Below are 20,835 nucleotides of genomic sequence, written 5' to 3' on the forward strand. Positions count from 1 at the left end.
TGCAACCGGTTGTGCTTCGGGCGTGGAGGGGCCATCGAGCTCGTTGATCTTCTTTGAGCCTTTGATCATCAATTCAAAGCTCACAAAATTCCCAATTACTTCCTCGGGAGTCATTAGTGTATATCTAGGATTGCCACAAATTAATTGAACTTGAGTAGGGTTAAGGAAAACAAGTGATCTAAGAATAACCTTAACCACTTCGTGGTCATCCCACTTCTTGCTCCCGAGGTTGCGCACTTGGTTCACCAAGGTTTTGAGCCGGTTGTACATATCTTGTGGCTCCTCCCCTTGGCGAAGACGGAAGCGATCGAGCTCCCACTCGATTGTTTCCCGCTTGGTGATCTTGGTCACCTCGTCTCCTTCGTGCGCGGTCTTTAGCACGTCCCAAATCTCCTTAGCACTCTTCAACCCTTGCACCTTATTATACTCCTCTCGACTTAGAGAGGCGAGGAGTATAGTTGTGGCTTGGGAATTGAAGTGTTGGATTTGGGCCACTTCATCCTCATCATAATCTTCATCCCCTACGGATGGTACCTGTACACCAAACTCAACAATATCCCATATACTTTTGTGGAGTGAGGTTAGGTGATATCGCATCATATCACTCCACCTAGCATAATCTTCACCATCAAAAGTTGGTGGTTTGCCTAATGGGACGGAAAGTAAAGGTGTATGTTTAGGAATGCGAGGATAGTGTAAGGGGATCTTACTAAACTTCTTGCGCTCATGGCACTTAGAAGTAACGGACGGCGCGTCGGAGCCGGAGGTGGAAAGCGATGAAGTATCGGTCTCGTAGTAGACCACCTTCCTCATCTTCTTTTTCTTGTCGTCGCTCCGATGCGATTTGTGGGAAGAGGATTTCTTTTCCTTCCCTTTCTTTTTGTTGCGGGACTCTTCCGATGAAGCCTTCCCGTGGCTTGTAGTGGGCTTGTCGCCGGTCTCCATCTCCTTCTTGGCGTGATCTCCCGACATCACTTCGAGCGGTTAGGCTCTAATGAAGCACCGGGCTCTGATACCAATTGAAAGTCGCCTAGAGGGGGGGGTGAATAGGGCGAAACTGAAATTTACAAAGTTAATCACAACTACAAGCCGGGTTAGCGTTAGAAATATAACCGAGTCCAAGAAAGAGGGTGTAAAACAAATCGCAAATGAATAAAGAGTGTGACACACGGATTTGTTTTACCGAGGTTCGGTTCTTGCAAACATACTCCCCGTTGAGGTGGTCACAAAGACCGGGTCTCTTTCAACTCTTTCCCTCTCTCAAACGGTCCCTCGGACCAAGTGAGCTTCTTCTTCTCAAACAAATGGAACACGAAGTTCCCGCAAGGACCACCACAAGATTGTTGTCTCTTGCCTCAATTACAAGTGAGTTTGATCTCAAGAAAGAATGAGAAAGAAAAGAAGCGATTCAAGCGCAAGAGCTCAAATGAACACGACAAATCACTCTCTAATCACTAAAGTTTTGTGTGGAGTTGGGAGAGGATTTGATCTCTTTGGTGTGTCTTGTATTGAATGCTAGAGCTCTTGTAAGTAGTTGGAGGGTGGAAACTTAGATTACTTGAATGTGGGGGTGGTTGGGGTATTTATAGCCCCAACCACCAAACTAGTGAAGCGTCCCGATCCTTTGGGACTCAAATGTGATACAATTACTAGTCCCAGGAGGCTAGTAAACACATTCCTTACTTCAAATAGCACAGAGTTTAGATAAAAATTATTACAATACCGGGGTACAAGCTCGAGAGAGCCAAATTAAGAAACACAGTAGGAAAATATACTAGCCCAAGCCACAGACAGAACTGGGTGCAGACACAGCCCTCTTAATCAAGCATAGCAGTAAAGAAGTCCTCGGCTGCTGAAAAACATAAATAAATCTGGGTGAATACACTAGGTATTCCGCAAGCCCAGCCCGCTCCCGTAGAGAGAAAGAGACCTATGATATACATGCTCAATTCGGTGGAGTTGTGGTCACTCATCATTTTCTTAGAGAAAGACAGTTACTTGAAGGTTTTTCCCATAGTCTTAAAAATAACCAAAAACTCAACCGCCACTGAGCTTCCCGCTCCCATGGCCTCAGTTTCTTTCTTAACACCTATTTATTCACACATTCCCCTTTTCATGAAACTCATAGAAAAAGTTCTAATTGCCATACCATACCAGACTCGTCCATACCAGTGGACACGGACTATTCGAATAGGTTTCAACTCTGCGCAGAGGGGTATACTTTACCCACTAGCCCGGTTTCTGCGATCTCACCGTCGCGAGACCCGAATGCCGGATCTCTTTCCTTACTCGTACGTCCTAACCTTAACGGTTATCCGGAAGGAGTCAGGCCACCACCATGTCCAAACCGGACAAAACTTTCCCCCTCCTTATCCTCCCGGTGCTCCCCAGCCTTCTTAACCCTAGGGTTGGACCGCACGAGTTCGGATTGAGTGACTGCCCACACAGTCTCGAGTGGTTGTACGATAAAGGAGTAAAGGTAGTGAAAATGACAAGCCGGTCCTTATATGAGGGGACAATCCTTCTGCTCACGCCTAAACCAGCTGAGCCAACACCTTAGGCCCTCCCCTAAACCAGGGAGTCCCTGATCATCCCACTCCCAGGGTGATGAGGGTGAGTACCCTTCATCGCAAAACTTTTCAAAAAGAGACTTTATTTGGAGAAACACATTGCCCTTCTTCCCAATCCATATTTCGTATCCAGAATGTATATGTTAATGCGGGCCATCTCTCACTCACAATGCAATATTCCCCCATAGTTCCCGGCCTAGGCAGTGGTAGAGAGAATACGTAATTTATGCATCAAGGGAAGGATGGACTTGCCTTCGTTGAAGCTCTCCTGGCACAGAAGATCTACTTCCGGAAGTTCGGGCTCCGGCCCTTCTTCCGGAGCTACGGGATCCGGATCTGCGGTCCCCGCTTCTTCTAGGAAACAGGCAATAAAACAATACATCAACAGTGGTTTACCAATTATAGTGTGTCATTTTCTAGCATCATTATTGTATGTAACCTTGGAAATCCTTTTTGATAATTTTTGGTGCATAAAATATTGAGAAAACTACTTAAATGGGAAAAAGGGTGGAAAAGGAAAAAGAAAAGGGATTTCTCCTTTCCTGGGCTGGGGACAAGGTTTTTGGCCCACCCCGGGCGCGAGCGCTTACGGCCCAGCGGCGGCCCAAGAGCGAGGGGGAGACGGCGCTACGCGCGAGGGTGACGACGTCGCTGCGGGCCCACTTGCCAGCGAGAGCGGGGGGGGGGGGGGGGACGGCGTTGCGGCCAGACGGCGTGGCGAACCGGCCGAGCGAGGGAGAAGGGTCGGTCGCCGGTGAGCTTGACAGCGGCTTGCCGCCGGTGGCCCGGTTCTCGGTCCAAGGGAGGGTGGTTTAGCACGGGCGGAGGCTGGCGATTCTAAGGGTAGGCTCAATTCGGCCGGAGAGGGTTGGGAGGGGGCTGCCCACGGGGAGGGGGCGGAGTTCCGCGGCGGGGATCGCCGCCGGTGGGCTCTGGGTGGGGGACGGGGGCTGGGAAGTGGTGCTTCGGGTTCGTGGCCTCGTGAGGGAGCTGCTCGGCTCACTTAATTTCTCGCTGGACCAACGGAGAGGGAGAGGGAGGAGGGGGAAAGGACTCACCGGAGAGGAGGACGACGACGGCGCTTCGCGAATTGTGCTCGGGGGAGGGGAGGAGAGGGATGGCCGAGGCTGGTGCGAGGAAGAAGGAGCTCGGGGCGAGCCTTATATAGGCGCGCGAGGGAAGGGGGGGCGATGGAGCTTCTTGGCTCCGGCGAGCTACACAGTGCCGCCCATAAATGCCGCACAGCGCCGCCGAGGGGACACCACGGTGGGGCGGTACCGGCGAGGACGCTGGTCAAGGGGAGGGGGGGACGGAGCGGTGCCAAACTTCCCTGTGCGGCGAGAAGACGGAGGGGAGGACGGAGGCGATGGCCGGAGGTGACTGCGGTGAAGGGACGGCGGAAGGACGACGAAGCAGCTGACAAGCGGGGCCACTCTGCCAGAGGGAGCGAGCGCGCGAGAGAGAGGGCGGCTGACGGGTGGGGACGCTTTGCCAGAGAGAGGGAGGCGGGGTGCGGAGCGGGCTGGCGCGCGCGCGGAGGCAGGCCGGAGATGGGCCAAGAGAGGGGGAGTGCGGGCGCGAGGGGGGAGAGGCCGCGGGTTTGGGCCGGGAGTCGGCCCAGCAGGGGGAGGGGAGGGGTTTTCTCTTTTTCTTTTTACTTTCTAATTCCTATTTCCCTTTTTTGCATCTTTTTCTTTTGAACAATTTATTTTGTAGATAGTCTAGGTGTTAGAAAATAGAATCTAAGTGAGGTGCTTGTGATCAAACAAAGTGTATGCATATGATGAAAGAAAATCTAGGGGAGTTCTTGGAATTAGAGGATGAAAAGAGGGGAAAGGGTAGATTAGGGTTTCAAACCTGGGTTAGGATTTTTGGGATGCTACAAACCTACCCCACTTAAAGGAATCTCGCCCTCAGGATTCAGATGGGGCTCGAGAAAAGGTAAGGGTATTCCTTCCTCAGAGAGTCCTCACTTTCCCAGGTGGCTTCCTCTTCTCCATCTCTGCTCCACTGAACCTTACAGAGTTTCACTTCTGAGTTGCGGGTCCTTCTGACTGCTGAGTCGAGAATCTTTACTGGCTTTTCCCGGTACTGGAGATCCTTTTGAATCTGAATTGCATCTGCCTCGATGCGGGTTTCTGGTACCTTTAGGCATTTCCGGAGTTGAGACATATGGAACACATTGTGAATATCTGACATGGATTCTGGTAGCTCAAGACGGTATGTCGCGGGCCCTATTCGGGAAATGACGGGGTAGGGACCGACGAAACGTGGTGCCAGTTTTCCTTTCATTTGGAACCTTTTGACACCACGCATCGGGGAGACCTTGAGATAAACGAAATCTCCTTCCTCAAATCTGAGTTCCCTTCGTCTATTGTCTACGTAACTCTTCTGTCGACTCTGAGCTTCAAGTAGCCTCATGTGGATTAAAGCGACTTTCTCTTTGGCCTCTTTAACAAAGTCGGGTCCTTCTAGCGTCCTTTCCCCCACATTGGACCACATTAGGGGAGTCTGGCATTTTCTTCCGTACAGTGCTTCGAATGGTGACATCTTGATGCTGGCCTGATGGCTGTTGTTGTACGAGAATTCGGCGTACGGCAAACTGGACTCCCAATCTCTGTCGAAAGTTAACACGCAGGCTCTGAGTAAATCTTCGAGGACCTTGTTGACTCTTTCGGTTTGACCATCTGACTGGGGATGATAAGCGGTGCTGAAATCTAGCTTGGTGCCCATTGCTTGCTGAAGGCCCTTCCAAAATTTTGAAGTGAACTGCGTTCCTCTATCTGATACTATCTTCCGTGGAATGCCATGTAGCCTGACTATCTCTTTAAGGTATATTCGGGCAAGGGCGGCTCCTCCAAAAGTGGTCTTTACTGGAACGAAGTGGGCCACCTTGGTGAAACGATCGATTATTACCCATATGGAATCATTTCCTTTCTGTGATCTGGGCAGTCCGGTTACGAAATCCATGCCTATTTCTTCCCACTTCCATTCGGGTATTGGGAGGGGTTGAAGTAGGCCTGCAGGCTTCTGATGTTCGGCCTTTGTTCGCTGACAGGTGTCACATCGGGCCACATACTGTGCTATTTCCTTCTTCATCCCTTTCCACCAGTATGTGGCCTTGAGGTCTAGGTACATTTTGGTGGTCCCTGGGTGGATAGAGTAAGCTGAGCTGTGGGCTTCATTGAGCAGGGTTTCTCGTGCCTCTCCCACTGGCACACACAAGCGGTTCTTGAACCAGAGGACTCCTTGCTCGTCTGTCCTAAGGTCCGGGAGTTGCTCCTTGCGAGCTCTTCCCATAAGCCTGGCTGTCTCTGCGTCCAGGCGTTGAGCCTTGCATATGAGATCTTCTAGATTTGGCTTGACTTCCAGGCTATCGTTGTCTCCCAGACATGCATTCAGCTGAGCTGATTCTTTCTTCCAATCTTCCAGAAAGTTTGTTCCTTTAACCCCGAAAGGTTTTCGGCTGAGGGCGTCTGCTACCACGTTGGCCTTTCCGGGGTGGTAGTGGATTTCGAGGTCATAATCCTTGATCAATTCAAGCCACCTTCTTTGACGGAGGTTGAGGTCCGGTTGCGTGAAGATATACTTTAGACTCTTGTGATCAGTGAAGATGTGGCATTTGTTCCCGATCAGATAATGCCTCCATATTTTTAGGGCGTGCACTATGGCTGCCAATTCCAGATTGTGGGTAGGGTAGTTCTGCTCGTGCGGCTTGAGTAAGTGGGATGCATAAGCAATGACTTTCTCATTTTGCATTAAGACACACCCTAAGCCTTGCTTGGAAGCATCACAGAAGATGACAAAATCCTGGTGTATATCTGGCAGAGTCAGAACTGGTGCGGTTGTAAGCTTCTCCTTGATGATTTGGAAACTTTCCTCACATTTGGGGGTCCACACAAACTTATTGTCCTTTTTGAGAAGTTCGGTCATGGGTTTTGCTATGCTGGAGAATCCCTTGATAAAGCGGCGATAATACCCTGCCATTCCCAGAAAGCTTCGTACTTCACTGACGTTGGATGGTTGCTTCCAATTTGAAACAGCTTCTACCTTGGATGGGTCCACTTCTATCCCTTCTGCAGTCAAGATATGCCCCAGGAAAGCTATCTTCTCTAACCAGAACTCACACTTGCTGAGTTTAGCATAAAGTTGATGTGCTCTGAGTCTTCCGAGGACGATTTGAAGGTGATGCTCATGGTCCTTGCGACTCTTGGAATATATGAGGATGTCGTCGATAAAGACCACGACAAACTTATCCAATTCTTCCATAAATACCTTATTCATGAGGTTCATGAAAAAGGCGGGTGCGTTCGTTAGCCCAAATGACATCACTGTGAATTCATATTGCCCGTATCTGGTGACGAATGCAGTTTTCTGAATGTCTGCTTCCTTAATCCTTAGTTGGTGATACCCTGACCTGAGGTCTATCTTGGAGAAGTATTTGGCTCCCTGTAGTTGGTCGAAGAGGTCATCGATTCGAGGGAGAGGGTACTTATTCTTGATTGTAACTTCGTTCAAGGATCGATAATCAATACACATCCTCATACTTCCATCCTTTTTGGTAACGAAAAGAACGGGTGCTCCCCAGGGAGACAAACTGGGACGGATGTACCCTTTTTGCTGTAGTTCTGAAATCTGAAGTTTCAATTCTGCCAATTCAGTGGGGGTCATGCGGTATGGTCTCTTTGCGATGGGCGCAGTGCCGGGAATGAGATCTATATAGAACTCTACTCCTCTTTCTGGTGGCATCCCGGGCAACTCTTCCGGAAATACATCCTCAAACTCCTTGATTACAGACATGCTCTCTGCTGTTAGATTAAACATCATTGGATCGTTTGCGGGCGGTTGGGCTTGACAGGAAACTGCCTTTCCTTGGTGATCTGTGAGGAGGACAGTCTTGCTTGCGCAACTGATGATACCCTTGTGCTTAGCTAGCCAGTCCATCCCTAGGATTACATCAATTCCTTGGGATGGCAAGATGGTTAAGTCTGCTAGGAACACTACCCCACTTAAGAGAATTCTGACTTGGGAGCACCTGAGTTTGCACAGGAGGTCTGATCCCGGGGTCCGGGTGACCAAAGGGATAGCCAGGGGTGTAGAGGGGATGTCATGATTTTCCACAAACTTGGCGGCTATAAAAGAATGGGATGCTCCCGAATCAAAAAGCACAGTAGCGGGAGTAAATTCAACAAGGAACTCACCGAGCACTACTCCCGGGGCTTGCTGAGCTTCTTGAGCGTCGACGTGGTTGACCCAGGCTCTGCCCTGATACTGAGTCCTGCTCTGCTGGCTGTTTGAAGGAAGTGCCTTGGAGGTAGGTGCCGATGGAATCTTGGGGCCATTCACCGAATTGGAGTAGGTTGGTCCGGGTGCCTTCAACTGAGGGCAGTTGTTCTTGAAGTGACTGGGGTCTCCGCAGTGCCAACAGGCGTTTGCTGGTGGCTGGTTGCTTGCAACGGAAGGTGCCTGAAGGGAGCTCTGACTCTGTTGACTGTAGCGTGATGGAGTGGGTCCAGATGGTTTATTGAAGCTTGGTCCCCTGGGTGGAAGCCCAAAGGGTCGAGCTCTCTGGTGACGTTCTTGCTGTTGCGCTCGGAGGACTTGGAATTTCCTCTTGATGTGCCCTTTTTCTTCCTCTTTTGCCCTTTCCACTTGGATAGCTTTGTTGGAGAGGTGAGAGAAGCTTGTGGAAGTCTTGGCTGGCGAGGATGGTCTTAAGCTCGGGTCTTAATCCTTTCAGAAAACGGGCCATTTTTTTGGCCTCGGTGCTGACATCCTCGGGCGCGTAGCGGGCCAGCTCTGTGAACTTGTGCACATACTCACTGACTGTCCTTCCGCCTTGAGTTAACTCCTGGAATTCATCCTCCTTGAGTTGAACTATCCCCTGGGGTACGTGGTGTTCACGGAAAGCTGCTTCGAATTCTACCCAGGTAGCATCTCTGACGGCTTCACTGAAAGTGTCCCACCATGCTAAAGCCATTCCTGAAAGCTGATGAGCTGCCAGTTGAACACGCTGATTCTCGGGACAAGCGATGGCTTCCAACTTCCTCTTGATCGTGCGAAGCCAGTCATCTGCATCGAGGGGATTGCTGGACCCCGCGAACGTGGGAGGCTTGAGTCTAAAAAATTCTCCCATCCTGTCCTGTGGCCTTCCACAGCCTGGGCGCTGGTTTTCCAGACTTCGAGTGAGGACTTCAATGAGTCGGGTTTGATTGGCTAGAACTTGGGCTAGGTCTAGTGGTAGTTCCGGAGGTGCGGGGAGGTGGGTTTCAGCCCCTTCTCCGCCAGCCTCTCCTTCAGCTCCTAGAGGAAGTCTTGCTCCAATCCCGGAGGCGGTAGGCGTGGTTCTATCCGAAGCCATCTGCCATGGGAAGAGAGTTACTATTATGCACATGCCATTTTTTTACTAGTTATTTTATTCATTACATCAAGCCATTACATAACACAACACCCTGCTACCACAAGCTCATCACACACGAGTGCTATCTAGGGTACTCCCGTACTCCTTCTCTAAGGTGTCCCCAAATTCCTTGAGAAGGTCATCAAGGCTGGCCAGGGACATCTCTTCGGTGTCGGACGGGTTCCTTGGAGGGTTTTCTTCCTTCTGCTCAGTCTGACATCCTTGACTTTTGGTCTTCTTGCGAATTTTCCTTGCGGGGGCGAGCTTCTTCAGTTTCTTGTCATAGTCCATTTTTAGGGTGCGATAGGCTTCCCGGGTATTGGTTTCTTCGCCTTCAGCTATTGAGAGGCTCTCTTGAAGGGACGCCTTTTCTTCTGAAAGTTCCCTGACTTTTTGCTCCAGGCTTTCCACCCGGGAGGTTAGGGAGGTGCAGTGGAGGGCGAGGTCATCATATTGGTTGTCAAGGGTGTGAAGGTATCCGGTCATGTAGACAATGGTGGGATCATTCTCAATAGGATCTCCTCCTGATAGGGCCTGAAGTCTTTTCCTCCAGGTGGGGGTATTCTTGTTGCTGGGTGGAAAGTAGCGAAGGGAGGTTTCAAAGATCACTTTGTTGTAGTTCTGACACAGTTGTCGGAGGGCTTTTCGGGCAACATTTTGGCAAGTATCGGGGAAACGGTATCCGGTAACAGTGACTTGGAAGGAAGGATGGTTTGGATAGTTTCGGCTTTCTCCCAGGTAGACTGCCATAGAGCATTTCTCTATTCCGCCTTCGATATGCTCCGTCCAGACGTATTCCGGCTTTTGCGGATTCCCATGCGAAGCGCACAACTTCGCAAGAGATGCGGGAACCCTTCCACCTCTGAGCAGTAGGATGTCCTAATGGCCAGAGAGTCTTCCATCTGGAATAGGAAAAGAAGGGTCTTGTTAAAATCGGGGAAGAGAAGAGAAAACTTTTCTTGGGGTAAGAGGTATTTTCTTTTTAGGGCAAGTTTTTCAAGGTCAGGGCTGCGTCCTACGGCCAGTCCTATGGCTCTGATACCACCTGAAGCGTCCCGATCCTTTGGGACTCAAATGTGATACAATTACTAGTCCCAGGAGGCTAGTAAACACATTCCTTACTTCAAATAGCACAGAGTTTAGATAAAAATTATTACAATACCGGGGTACAAGCTCGAGAGAGCCAAATTAAGAAACGCAATAGGAAAATATACTAGCCCAAGCCACAGGCAGAACTGGGTGCAGACACAGCCCTTTTAATCAAGCATAGCAGTAAAGAAGTCCTCGGCTGCTGAAAAACATAAATAAATCTGGGTGAATACACTAGGTATTCCGCAAGCCCAGCCCGCTCCCGTAGAGAGAAAGAGACCTATGATATACATGCTCAATTCGGTGGAGTTGTGGTCACTCATCATTTTCTTAGAGAAAGGCAGTTACTTGAAGGTTTTTCCCATAGTCTTAAAAATAACCAAAAACTCAACCGCCACTGAGCTTCCCGCTCCCATGGCCTCAGTTTCTTTCTTAACACCTATTTATTCACACATTCCCCTTTTCATGAAACTCATAGAAAAAGTTCTAATTGCCATACCATACCAGACTCGTCCATACCAGTGGACACGGACTATTCGAATAGGTTTCAACTCTGCGCAGAGGGGGTACACTTTACCCACTAGCCCGGTTTCTGCGATCTCACCGTCGCGAGACCCGAATGCCGGATCTCTTTCCTTACTCGTACGTCCTAACCTTAACGGTTATCCGAAAGGAGTCAGGTCACCACCATGTCCAAACCGGACAAAACTTTCCCCCTCCTTATCCTCCTGGTGCTCCCCAGCCTTCTTAACCCTGGGGTTGGACCGCACGAGTTCGGATTGAGTGACTGCCCACACAGTCTCGAGTGGTTGTACGATAAAGGAGTACAGGTAGTGAAAATGACAAGCCGGTCCTTATATGAGGGGACAATCCTTCTGCTCACGCCTAAACCAGCTGAGCCAACACCTTAGGCCCTCCCCTAAACCAGGGAGTCCCTGATCATCCCACTCCCAGGGTGATGAGGGTGAGTACCCTTCATCACAAAACTTTTCAAAAAGAGACTTTATTTAGAGAAACACATTGCCCTTCTTCCCAATCCACATTTCGTATCCAGAATGTATATGTTAATGCGGGCCATCTCTCACTCACAATGCAATATTCCCCCATAGTTCCCGGCCTAGGCAGCGGTAGAGAGAATAGGTAATTTATGCATCAAGGGAAGGATGGACTTGCCTTCGTTGAAGCTCTCCTGGCACAGAAGATCTACTTCCGGAAGTTCGGGCTCCGGCCCTTCTTCCGGAGCTATGGGATCCGGATCTGCGGTCCCTGCTTCTTCTAGGAAACAGGCAATAAAACAATACATCAACAGTGGTTTACCAATTATAGTGTGTCATTTTCTAACATCATTATTGTATGTAACCTTGGAAATCCTTTTTGATAATTTTTGGTGCATAAAATATTGAGAAAACTACTTAAATGGGAAAAAGGGTGGAAAAGGAAAAAGAAAAGGGATTTCTCCTTTCCTGGGCTGGGGACAAGGTTTTTGGCCCACCCCGGGCGCGAGCGCGCGCGCGAGAGCGCTTACGGCCCAGCGGCGGCCCAAGAGCGAGGGGGAGACAGCGCTACGCGCGAGGGTGACAGCGTTGCTGCGGGCCCACTTGCCAGCGAGAGCAGGGGGGACGGCGTTGCGGCCAGACGGCGTGGCGAACCGGCCGAGCAAGGGAGAAGGGCCGGTCGCCGGTGAGCTTGACAGATGCTTGCCGCCGGTGGCCCGGTTCTCGGTCCAAGGGAGGGTGGTTTAGCACGGGCGGAGGCTGGCGATTCTAAGGGTAGGCTCAATTCGGCCGGAGAGGGTTGGGAGGGGGCTGCCCACGGGGAGGGGGCGGAGTTCCGCGGCGGGGATCGCCGCCGGTGGGCTCTGGGTGGGGGACGGGGGCTGGGAAGTGGTGCTTCGGGTTCGTGGCCTCGTGAGGGAGCTGCTCGGCTCACTTAATTTCTCGCTGGACCAACAGAGAGGGAGAGGGAGGAGGGGGAAAGGACTCACCGGAGAGGAGGACGACGACGGCGCTTCGCGAATTGTGCTCGGGGGAGGGGAGGAGAGGGATGGCCGAGGCTAGTGCGAGGAAGAAGGAGCTCGGGGCGAGCCTTATATAGGCGCGCGAGGGAAGGGGGGGCGGTGGAGCTTCTTGGCTCCGGCGAGCTACACAGTGCCGCCCATAAATGCCGCACAGCGCCGCCGAGGGGACACCACGGCGGGGCGGTACCGACGAGGACGCTGGTCAAGGGGAGGGGGGGACGGAGCGGTGCCAAACTTCCCTGTGCGGCGAGAAGACGAAGGGGAGGACGGAGGCGATGGCCGGAGGTGACTGCGGTGAAGGGACGGCGGAAGGACGACGAAGCAACTGACAAGCGGGGCCACTCTGCCAGAGGGAGCGAGCGCGCGAGAGAGAGAGGGCGGCTGACAGGTGGGGACGCTTTGTCAGAGAGAGGGAGGCGGGGTGTGGAGCGGGCTGGCGCGCGCGCGGAGGCAGGCCGGAGATGGGCCGAGAGAGGGGGAGTGCGGGCGCGAGGGGGGGAGAGGCCGCGGGTTTGGGCCGGGAGTCGGCCCAGCAGGGGGAGGGGAGGGTTTTTCTCTTTTTCTTTTTACTTTCTAATTCATGTTTCCCTTTTTTGCATCTTTTTCTTTTGAACAATTTATTTTGTAGATAGTCTAGGTGTTAGAAAATAGAATCTAAGTGAGGTGCTTGTGATCAAACAAAGTGTATGCATATGATGAAAGAAAATCTAGGGGAGTTCTTGGAATTAGAGGATGAAAAGAGGGGAAAGGGTAGATTAGGGTTTCAAACCTGGGTTAGGATTTTTGGGATGCTACAACTAGCCGTTTGGTGGAGGCTGCTGTCGCATGGCGCACCGGACAGTCCGGTGTGCCACCGGACAGTGTCCGGTGCGCCAGCCACGTCACCCGACCGTTAGAGGTTCGACCGTTGGAGCTCTGTCTTGTGGGCCCGCCTGGTTGTCCGGTGGCGCACCGGACAAGTCCTGTAGACTGTCCGGTGTGCCACCCGCGCGTGCTCTAACCTCTGCGCGCGCAGGCGCGCATTTAATGCGTTGCAGTCGACCGTTGCGCACGAAGTAGCCGTTGCTCCGCTGGCTCACCGGACAGTCCGGTGTGCACCGGACATGTCCGGTGAATTTTAGCGGAGCGGAAATCCGAAGCTGGCGAGTTCAGAGTCGCTCTCCTCTGGGGCATCGGACAGTCCGATGAATTATAGCGAAGCGCCTCTGAGAATTCCCGAAGGTGATGAGTTGGGCTTGGAGCCCCCTGGTGCACCGGACACTGTCCGGTGGCACACCGGACAGTCCGGTGCGCCAGACCAGGGCACACTTCGGTTATCCCTTGCTCTTTTTATTGAACCCTTTTTCTTGGTCTTTTTATTGGCTTTTTGTGAACCTTTGGCACCTGTAGAACTTATAGACTAGAGCAAACTAGTTAGTCCAATTATTTGTGTTGGGCACTTCAACCACCAAAATCATTTAGGAAATAGGTGTAAGCCTAATTCCCTTTCATTTAGAGTCTTAGCTAATAGACATCTAAAACACAGTAAATACTCTGTTTACTCCCGAATGACAAACAATTAGGCAGGATAGAAAGGAAAGAAACGATCTATTAGTACATATTAGCCAGGTTAAATAGCTAATGGGCAAACAATTTGACAACCCTCTCGTTTAGAGTCCAAGGTGCTAAAATTAGCTGACAAACGAGTTGCTTGATGGATTCAAACATGCTCTAAGAAGTGCAAAAGCTTCATTCATTCTTTAAAATATACTACAAATATGATGCTAACTATTAGAAATATACCCTAGGGATAATCATAAAGATAAGCATATTTCTTTGTGTCCATAATATATATATAGATATACTAGCTGAATGCCCGTGCGTTGCAACGGGAATATATAATACCAGTATATTATGATAACTTATATACAAAATGTGTGTTATACCGTTATGAGAAAATGTTTCATAATCAATTTATGATTCTGGCCATACATAAATTTTGTTATTTATAATCTATCAGTTTCATCACTACATTGCAAACATCAGTATCATGCAGACTTCGATATATGTCACGATTTTCATGGTCTCATTCATTGGAGAGCACGTTTCACACATACCGGAAGAAATTCCCTCGTACATCGTTAGTCATCAGACACGTACCACCATACGCTTTTGCTTAAACAAAAAGGCAAGTGTGTGTTTGCGAAGAGAAATAAAGGCAAGCCGGCACAAAAGCTACCCCAATGGTGGCGAGGATGACGAACTGATCATTGTTGTCGGTCCTCCTCTACGTCACCTTTGGCGCCAAGATGACGCCACAGTCCTCGATATAGTAGTCGTCGAACGCGCGCGACATACCGAGTACTGATGACTCTTGGTTGGACTGTAAAACAAAGTGCACCCCGGGCTCATCAGCAAGGTAGTACCCCTGACCGCTGCACCACCGGATGCGCTACTCCTCTACATACATCGTGTTCGAGGACACTCATACAACGTCAGCAACGACCATCGTCTCAGCGCACAAGAATTCATGGCCAGTCAGTAGCGACTTACGTGGCAGGTTGGGCTTCAGGTGGACAATGAGCTGGACGACGTGATGGCGTCGTCGTCGAATGTGGTGCCCAGAACAACCCGAGAGTCGCCGACGTTGGCGACGACCATGAGGTCCCCTGCTTGACGATGGACAGCGCGGAGCAGCCGCTCTGCACCGCGTCCAAGCGACGCCTGCGCCGGAGCTTGTCGTACATAGCGGCACATGCGGCCACGTAGGACTGTTTCTAGAGGTCGAACTGGCAGTCGCCAAGTTTCTTCTTGTCGTCGATGAGCGACCCCAACGCGAGTGCCTCCTGCTAATGGTGTTTGTTTGGGGTTTTCAAGTAAGAAATATGGATTCATGTTTGGCGTTGGTTTATAAAAATGACTCACAAGTTAGATCCATGGAAAAAAATATTACGAAGAATAAATGTCACGTATGCAAAAAAGGAATTTAAGTTGAAAACATTATTCAAACAAAAGAAATTGCATGTAAGACTCTTCTTTAAATACTACTCCCTCCATCCAAAAATATAATTCAAGAATCTTGGTGACACTTATCTACTATCACGCATTGTGCAAGGATAGCAGGTGGACTTGGGGAGAGATGTAGTAGATGTGTTTTCTATTATAGATGTAGACATAAACACACATGTGGTGTAGTGGTACCTACTGCTAGCATTTATTTGAGAGGTCGTGGGTTCGAATCTCCTTGGGGGCATGTGCATGTGTATTTTTTTTAAATTTTAGCTAGGCGTCGGTTGTACGGGGGAATGGGAATAGACTTTGCGGGGAGGGGGAATGAGAATGATAGAATGGTGGCAGAACATGGGAATGGACTGTGCGCGGGAGGAGGGAATCGGAAAGGGAGAACACAGAATGGGTAGCGCGGGAGGAGGGAATCGGAAAGGTAGAACACGGAATGGGCAGAACGCGGAATGGCCGACTACTATTGCAGTCTTAATAAGTAACTAGCTGAATGTCCGTGCGTTGCAACGGGAATATATAATATCAGTATACTACGATAACTTATATACAAAATGTGTGTTATATCGTTATGAGAAAATGTTTTATAACCAATTTGTGATTATGGTCTTACATAAATTTTGTTATTTACAATCTATCTGTTTCACCACTACATTGCAACCATCAGTATCATGCAGACTTCGATATATATTACGATTTGCATGGTCTCATCATTGGAGAGCACGTTTCACACATACCGGAAGAAATTTCCTCGTACATCGTTAGTCATCAGACACGTACCACCATACGCTTTTGCTTAAACAAAAAGTCAAGTGTGTGTTTGCGAAAAGAATTAAAGGCAAGTCGGCACAAAAGCTACCTCAACGGTGGCGAGGATGACAAACTGGTCATTGTTGTCGGTCCTCCCATGCGTCACCTCTAGCGCCAAGATGACGCCACAGTCCTTGATATAGTAGTCGTCGAACGCGCGCGACATACCGAGTATTGATGACTCTTGGCTGGGCTGTAAAACGAAGTGCACCCCGGGCTCATCAGCAAGGTAGTACCCCTGGCCGTTGTACCACCGGATGCGCTACTCCTCTACATACATCGTGTTCGAGGATACTCATACAACGTCAGCAACGGCTATCGTCTCAGCGCACAAAAATTCATGGCCAGTCAGTAGCGACTTACGTGGCAGGTTGGGCTTTAGGTGGACGATGAGCTGGACGACGTGATGGCGTCGTCATCGAATGTGGTGCCCAGAACAACCCAAGAGTCGCCGACATTGGCGACGACCATGAGGTCCCCCTGCTTGACGATGGACAACACGGAGCAGCCGCTCTGCACCGCGTCCAAGCGGCGGCTGCGCCGAAGCTTGTCGTACATAGCGGCACATGTGGTCACGTAGGACTGTTTCTAGAGGTCGAACTGGCAGTCGCCAAGTTTCTTCTTGTCGTCGATGAGCGACCCCTAACGCGAGTGCCTCCTGCTAATGGTGTTTGTTCGTGGTTTTCAAATAAGAAACATGAATTCATGTTTGGCGTTGGTTTATAAAAATGACTCACAAGTCAGATCCATGAAAAAAATATTACGAAGAATAAATGTCACGCATGCAAAAAAAATTTAAGTTGAAAATATTATTCAAACAAAAGAAATTGAATGCAAGTCTCTTCTTTAAATACTACTCCCTTCATCCAAAAATATAATTCAAGAATCTCGGTGATACTTATCTACTACTACGCATTGTGCAAGTGTAGCAGGTGGGCTTGGGGAGAGATATAGTAGATGTGTTTTCTGTTATAGCTGTAAACATAAACACACATGTGGTGTAGTGGTAGCTACCGCTAGCATTTACTTGAGAGGTCGTGGGTTCGAATCCCTTTGGGGCCATGTGTATTTTTTTAATTTTAGCTAGGCGTCGGTTGTACGGGGGAATGAGAATGGAAATGGGCTTTGCGGGGAGGGGGAATGAGAATGACAGATATAGAATGGTGGCAGAACATGGGAATGGCTGTGCGCGGGGAGGAGGGAATCGGAAAGGCAGAACACGGAATGAGCAGAACGCGGAATGGCCGACTACTATTGTAGCCTTAATAAGTAATAGAGATAGAGATATGGCAGATCTATTCATCACATAGGGTGATGGAATGTTTGAACCACCTTGCGCGCCCACCCGCCCGTCCCCATCGAGCCATCTCCCCCGCGCCCGCTCAATCGACCGACCAAGCCATTGATGGTTAGTGATGATTTAATGTAGCCTAAAATGACTTAATATTTTCTAGAATGACTGAATCAATGATATAAGAAAATGTTTGAACAAACCCCCCAAAATTACTGAAAACAATAACAACTTAATATTTTTCTACAAACTGACTTAATATACACTGTAAGTCATGTCTGAAACGAAAGGGTAAATGACGTAATGCGCGTGCCAATAGAGTCGACGCGTGGCGCAAAGTGAACCATGGGTGGGGAGAAGCCAACATGTAACTAGGGCGGAGCCCCGTGGAAACGCGGTCGGTCGGGCGGACGCGCGGGCCAAGGTGGTCGGGGTGATGGACTATCACCCTAAGTGATGAATAAAGCATACATACATATCTTTGTTTTGGGAGCTAAATTTAACGCCCGCGTTGGCACCAACCTAAAAGCAGGAGCGGATCCAGCCTATTTTTGTGGTGTCACGTGACACCAATGAATTTTAGTAATCTCCATTAAAATGTAGTTTTGTTAGCACTTAAATAGATTGGTGATACTATAATTTAATGGAATGCTTATTTTATCTAGATCCGCCCCTGCCTAAAAGACGCGGATCACGAATCGACTGCAACTTGACGTGGACACGGTCGATTTTACTGCAACTTGTCATATACCCTTTTGCGCGCGCACTAGTGACTAGTGACATGACACAAAGTGCAGGTATAGATTCTTTCTTGGATGCTCCACCCCTTTCCGGTTTCCGAACGGAGGGATATCCTTGTTTTTGCCTGATTGAGATTTCCGTCTCGTCCAAAAAAAAAACCACGTCCATTGAATCCTTTCCACGGAAAAAATAAGGCTCGCTCGCACTTTGCACCAAGGATCACAATTTAACCCGTAAATTCGAGAACTAACGGATACTCGACCTGACAGATACGAATCGAATATGGGGGAAGATTTTGACTAACAAATACACCCGCATCGATCCGAAGTTCCACGGATGTGAGTGCATGTTTTCATTTCAATCCGTGGGTGACCCACGTCCGATCCAAAATTTAGTTTATTCTTTATTTTTGCATAAAATTAATTAAGATATAATAGTAATTATTTTGAATAAGTAAATGTTTTGTTACTTATCAACGTGAGACAGCTTAAATCCCACCAATATAACTTAATTGTTACTTGTATTTAATTACTTATAGTTGAATTACTGTTTAAAAGTGTAAACTAATTAAAGACCTACGGATGATCCGAAACCCGATGGGTTTGAGTATGGGTTTGGAATTGCACGGATTTAGACATATTTCATGGGTACGATCTTGAACGGTTTTTTTGCTTCACCGGCTGAATCAGACCCATTGCCAATCCTAGTTTGCACGCTGTTGGTTAGAGTCGGTCTCGACATGAGACTAGAGATGGCAATGGGTACCCGAAACCTGATGGGTAAAAACCCTATTAGGGCACGGGTATGGCGGATTTTGATACCAATGGGTATTTTATTGGGTCATTTGTTATGCTCATCGGGTACGGTGGGCGTGGGTATGTTCTCTGTTGCCCCATACCCGCTAACCGATGGGGAACCCGCTAATATATAACACGTGGGTCCGGATTTATATGTCTCATATAAAATGAATTTGCTCTCGCTATTTGCTAACCCTAAGAATCAATGCTATGTTTTGCGTGATTTGAAGGCATGATGTTGCCATTTAATGTTGAATATTGTTGAACCTGTGATAAAATTATGTTGTGTTCGATACATTTGTTATGCTGGTACTTATTATCGCGATTCAAATGATCATGTCTATCGTAATGTTAATGGGTATAAGTACCCGATGGGTACCCGCTACCCATGGTGGGCATGTGTATGACGTAATTTTGTATCCATGATGAGTAGTGGGTATGGATATGGGTCAATTTTTTCCTAGTGAGTATGGGTATCTTCGTGTACCCACTGGGTACCTTACCCACTGCCATCCCTACATGAGACCAGCCCAGGTAATTAAATTCCTTTTCAATTTCCGTTTGCACGCTATAGGTGGAAGTTAGAAGCCCAAACATGTGCCAGGTTCGAGGCCGTATGTTTCGATAAGAACCCAAGCAGACGCCGGAGTCAAAACGCACATGTTTATCCTACAAACAATTGACTTTTCATGGGCCCTGGCGGCTCGGCTGGCACTAGAGCCTATCCAATCCTAGCTGTTCACCCCGCCAAAGCACAGCAACAAACAACTCGTACATGGACAGTTCAATACCAACACTGCTTCTTCGCATCCAGATACACTTCATGCTGCCATGACAGAGCTAAAGAATCTGTTCAGACAACATGTTACTACCAGTAACATGCATGATAATGATACGATAAGCACCGGAAAAAGTCGTCTCCGTAGGTAGAGATTAGAGAAGCGTGTTAGCATCCGGGACTGATTTGACCATAAACATGGCTTGGTCATGACCCATGAGTGCCGACATTAACAGAGGTCAGAATCGACTTTCCGTTGTCCAAAAATCCAGCATCTGGGGCCGTTTGGGATCATCTTGTGACCCAGTCTGACGGACCTCGAAAGTAGTACTCCAGAACCAGAAGAGAGCAAGGCGAATTGTCTGAAGGTAATGTCATTTTCAGTGCAGCCAATCAGACACTGCTCTGCCCGCATCCATGGACACCAGCTGGTGGGGTTCAAGCGAAAAGCCATATAAATCATAACGAACTTATCCTCTCTTATTCCTATCCTCTCAAGAGGCCAGGGCAACCTCATCCCTAACATTTCAATCTTTCAGCCAAAAAAAGGATCTGCCAATAAGCATGAACTGATATCTCGCAATCGCTCACTTTTTCATCAAAATGTCGCACTAACTCAGTTTATAACCCTTTTCTATTATAGGCAAAGCCAGACTTCGTTCTCACCACCGGAGAACGACCCGTACAGCACTAGATGAGTTATGGATGCCAACCCCATGCCCAGAATATTGCTAAAACCATGTTCTAATTACCTTGCCTGTGACGGGGAGTGAGATCAGCTCACGGCATAGCAGCCTTCATACTCCTGGCGTACTCCTCGAGCCTTTCCAGACCCTCTTCAGGAGTAGCAGCCTCACACAACTGCTTCACAATCGCACTGCCAACAATCACACCGTCCGCTCCCCAGCCCACGATCTGCTTACCAATCAAGGTATCAAAAGGGTGTAACACGTATACCATTAGACAGACCTCATGCATAACAAGAAAGTTAGGAGAAAGCCTGGTCCACCTGTTTCACATGCTCTGGAGTCGATACACCGAAACCAACAGCTACCGGTTTGTCTGTAACCTGTAAAGCCAGGAAGATAACCATTCTTGGACGCAAATTTCTCTAGACATGCTGGTGCATTAAAACTCGTTCACTCTTTACTGATGACAAACAGGTTATAGTTTACTAACCTTCTTGATCTCCCTAAGAAGGTGTTCTACACGTAAGTTTACATTTGAGCGTGCACCTGTAACCCCTACAGCGCTCACCTGCATAACACACAGGTTAGTAATGCCACTAAACCTTAAATATATATTCAAGGTCTTAAGTCTAAAAATGATGGTGAAACAGAAAGGC

The 20,835-nt window shown here is 48.9% G+C and overlaps 1 protein-coding gene across 5 annotated transcripts in view; it reads right to left on the bottom strand.

Annotated features, from left to right (window-relative positions):
* Positions 1-1,531: 1,531 nt before the first annotated feature.
* The window catches only part of LOC541855 (indole-3-glycerol phosphate lyase 1), a 23,321-nt gene continuing 4,017 nt past the window's right edge, over positions 1,532-20,835 (bottom strand). Inside the window, exons 6-9 of one of the 5 annotated variants that reach the window (XM_035960864.1) lie at positions 20,670-20,747; positions 20,500-20,559; positions 20,243-20,405; positions 1,532-1,852 (exon numbers count right to left, since the gene is read on the bottom strand). In XM_035960864.1, coding sequence (XP_035816757.1) covers positions 20,271-20,405; positions 20,500-20,559; positions 20,670-20,747 — 273 coding nt within the window. In that variant the 3' untranslated portion in view covers positions 1,532-1,852; positions 20,243-20,270. The other 4 variants (XM_035960863.1, XM_035960862.1, NM_001111532.2 and 1 more) reach the window with 4 other exon arrangements.

The sequence above is a fragment of the Zea mays genome, chromosome 1 (assembly GCF_902167145.1).
Source record: "Zea mays cultivar B73 chromosome 1, Zm-B73-REFERENCE-NAM-5.0, whole genome shotgun sequence".
NCBI lineage: Eukaryota > Viridiplantae > Streptophyta > Magnoliopsida > Poales > Poaceae > Zea > Zea mays.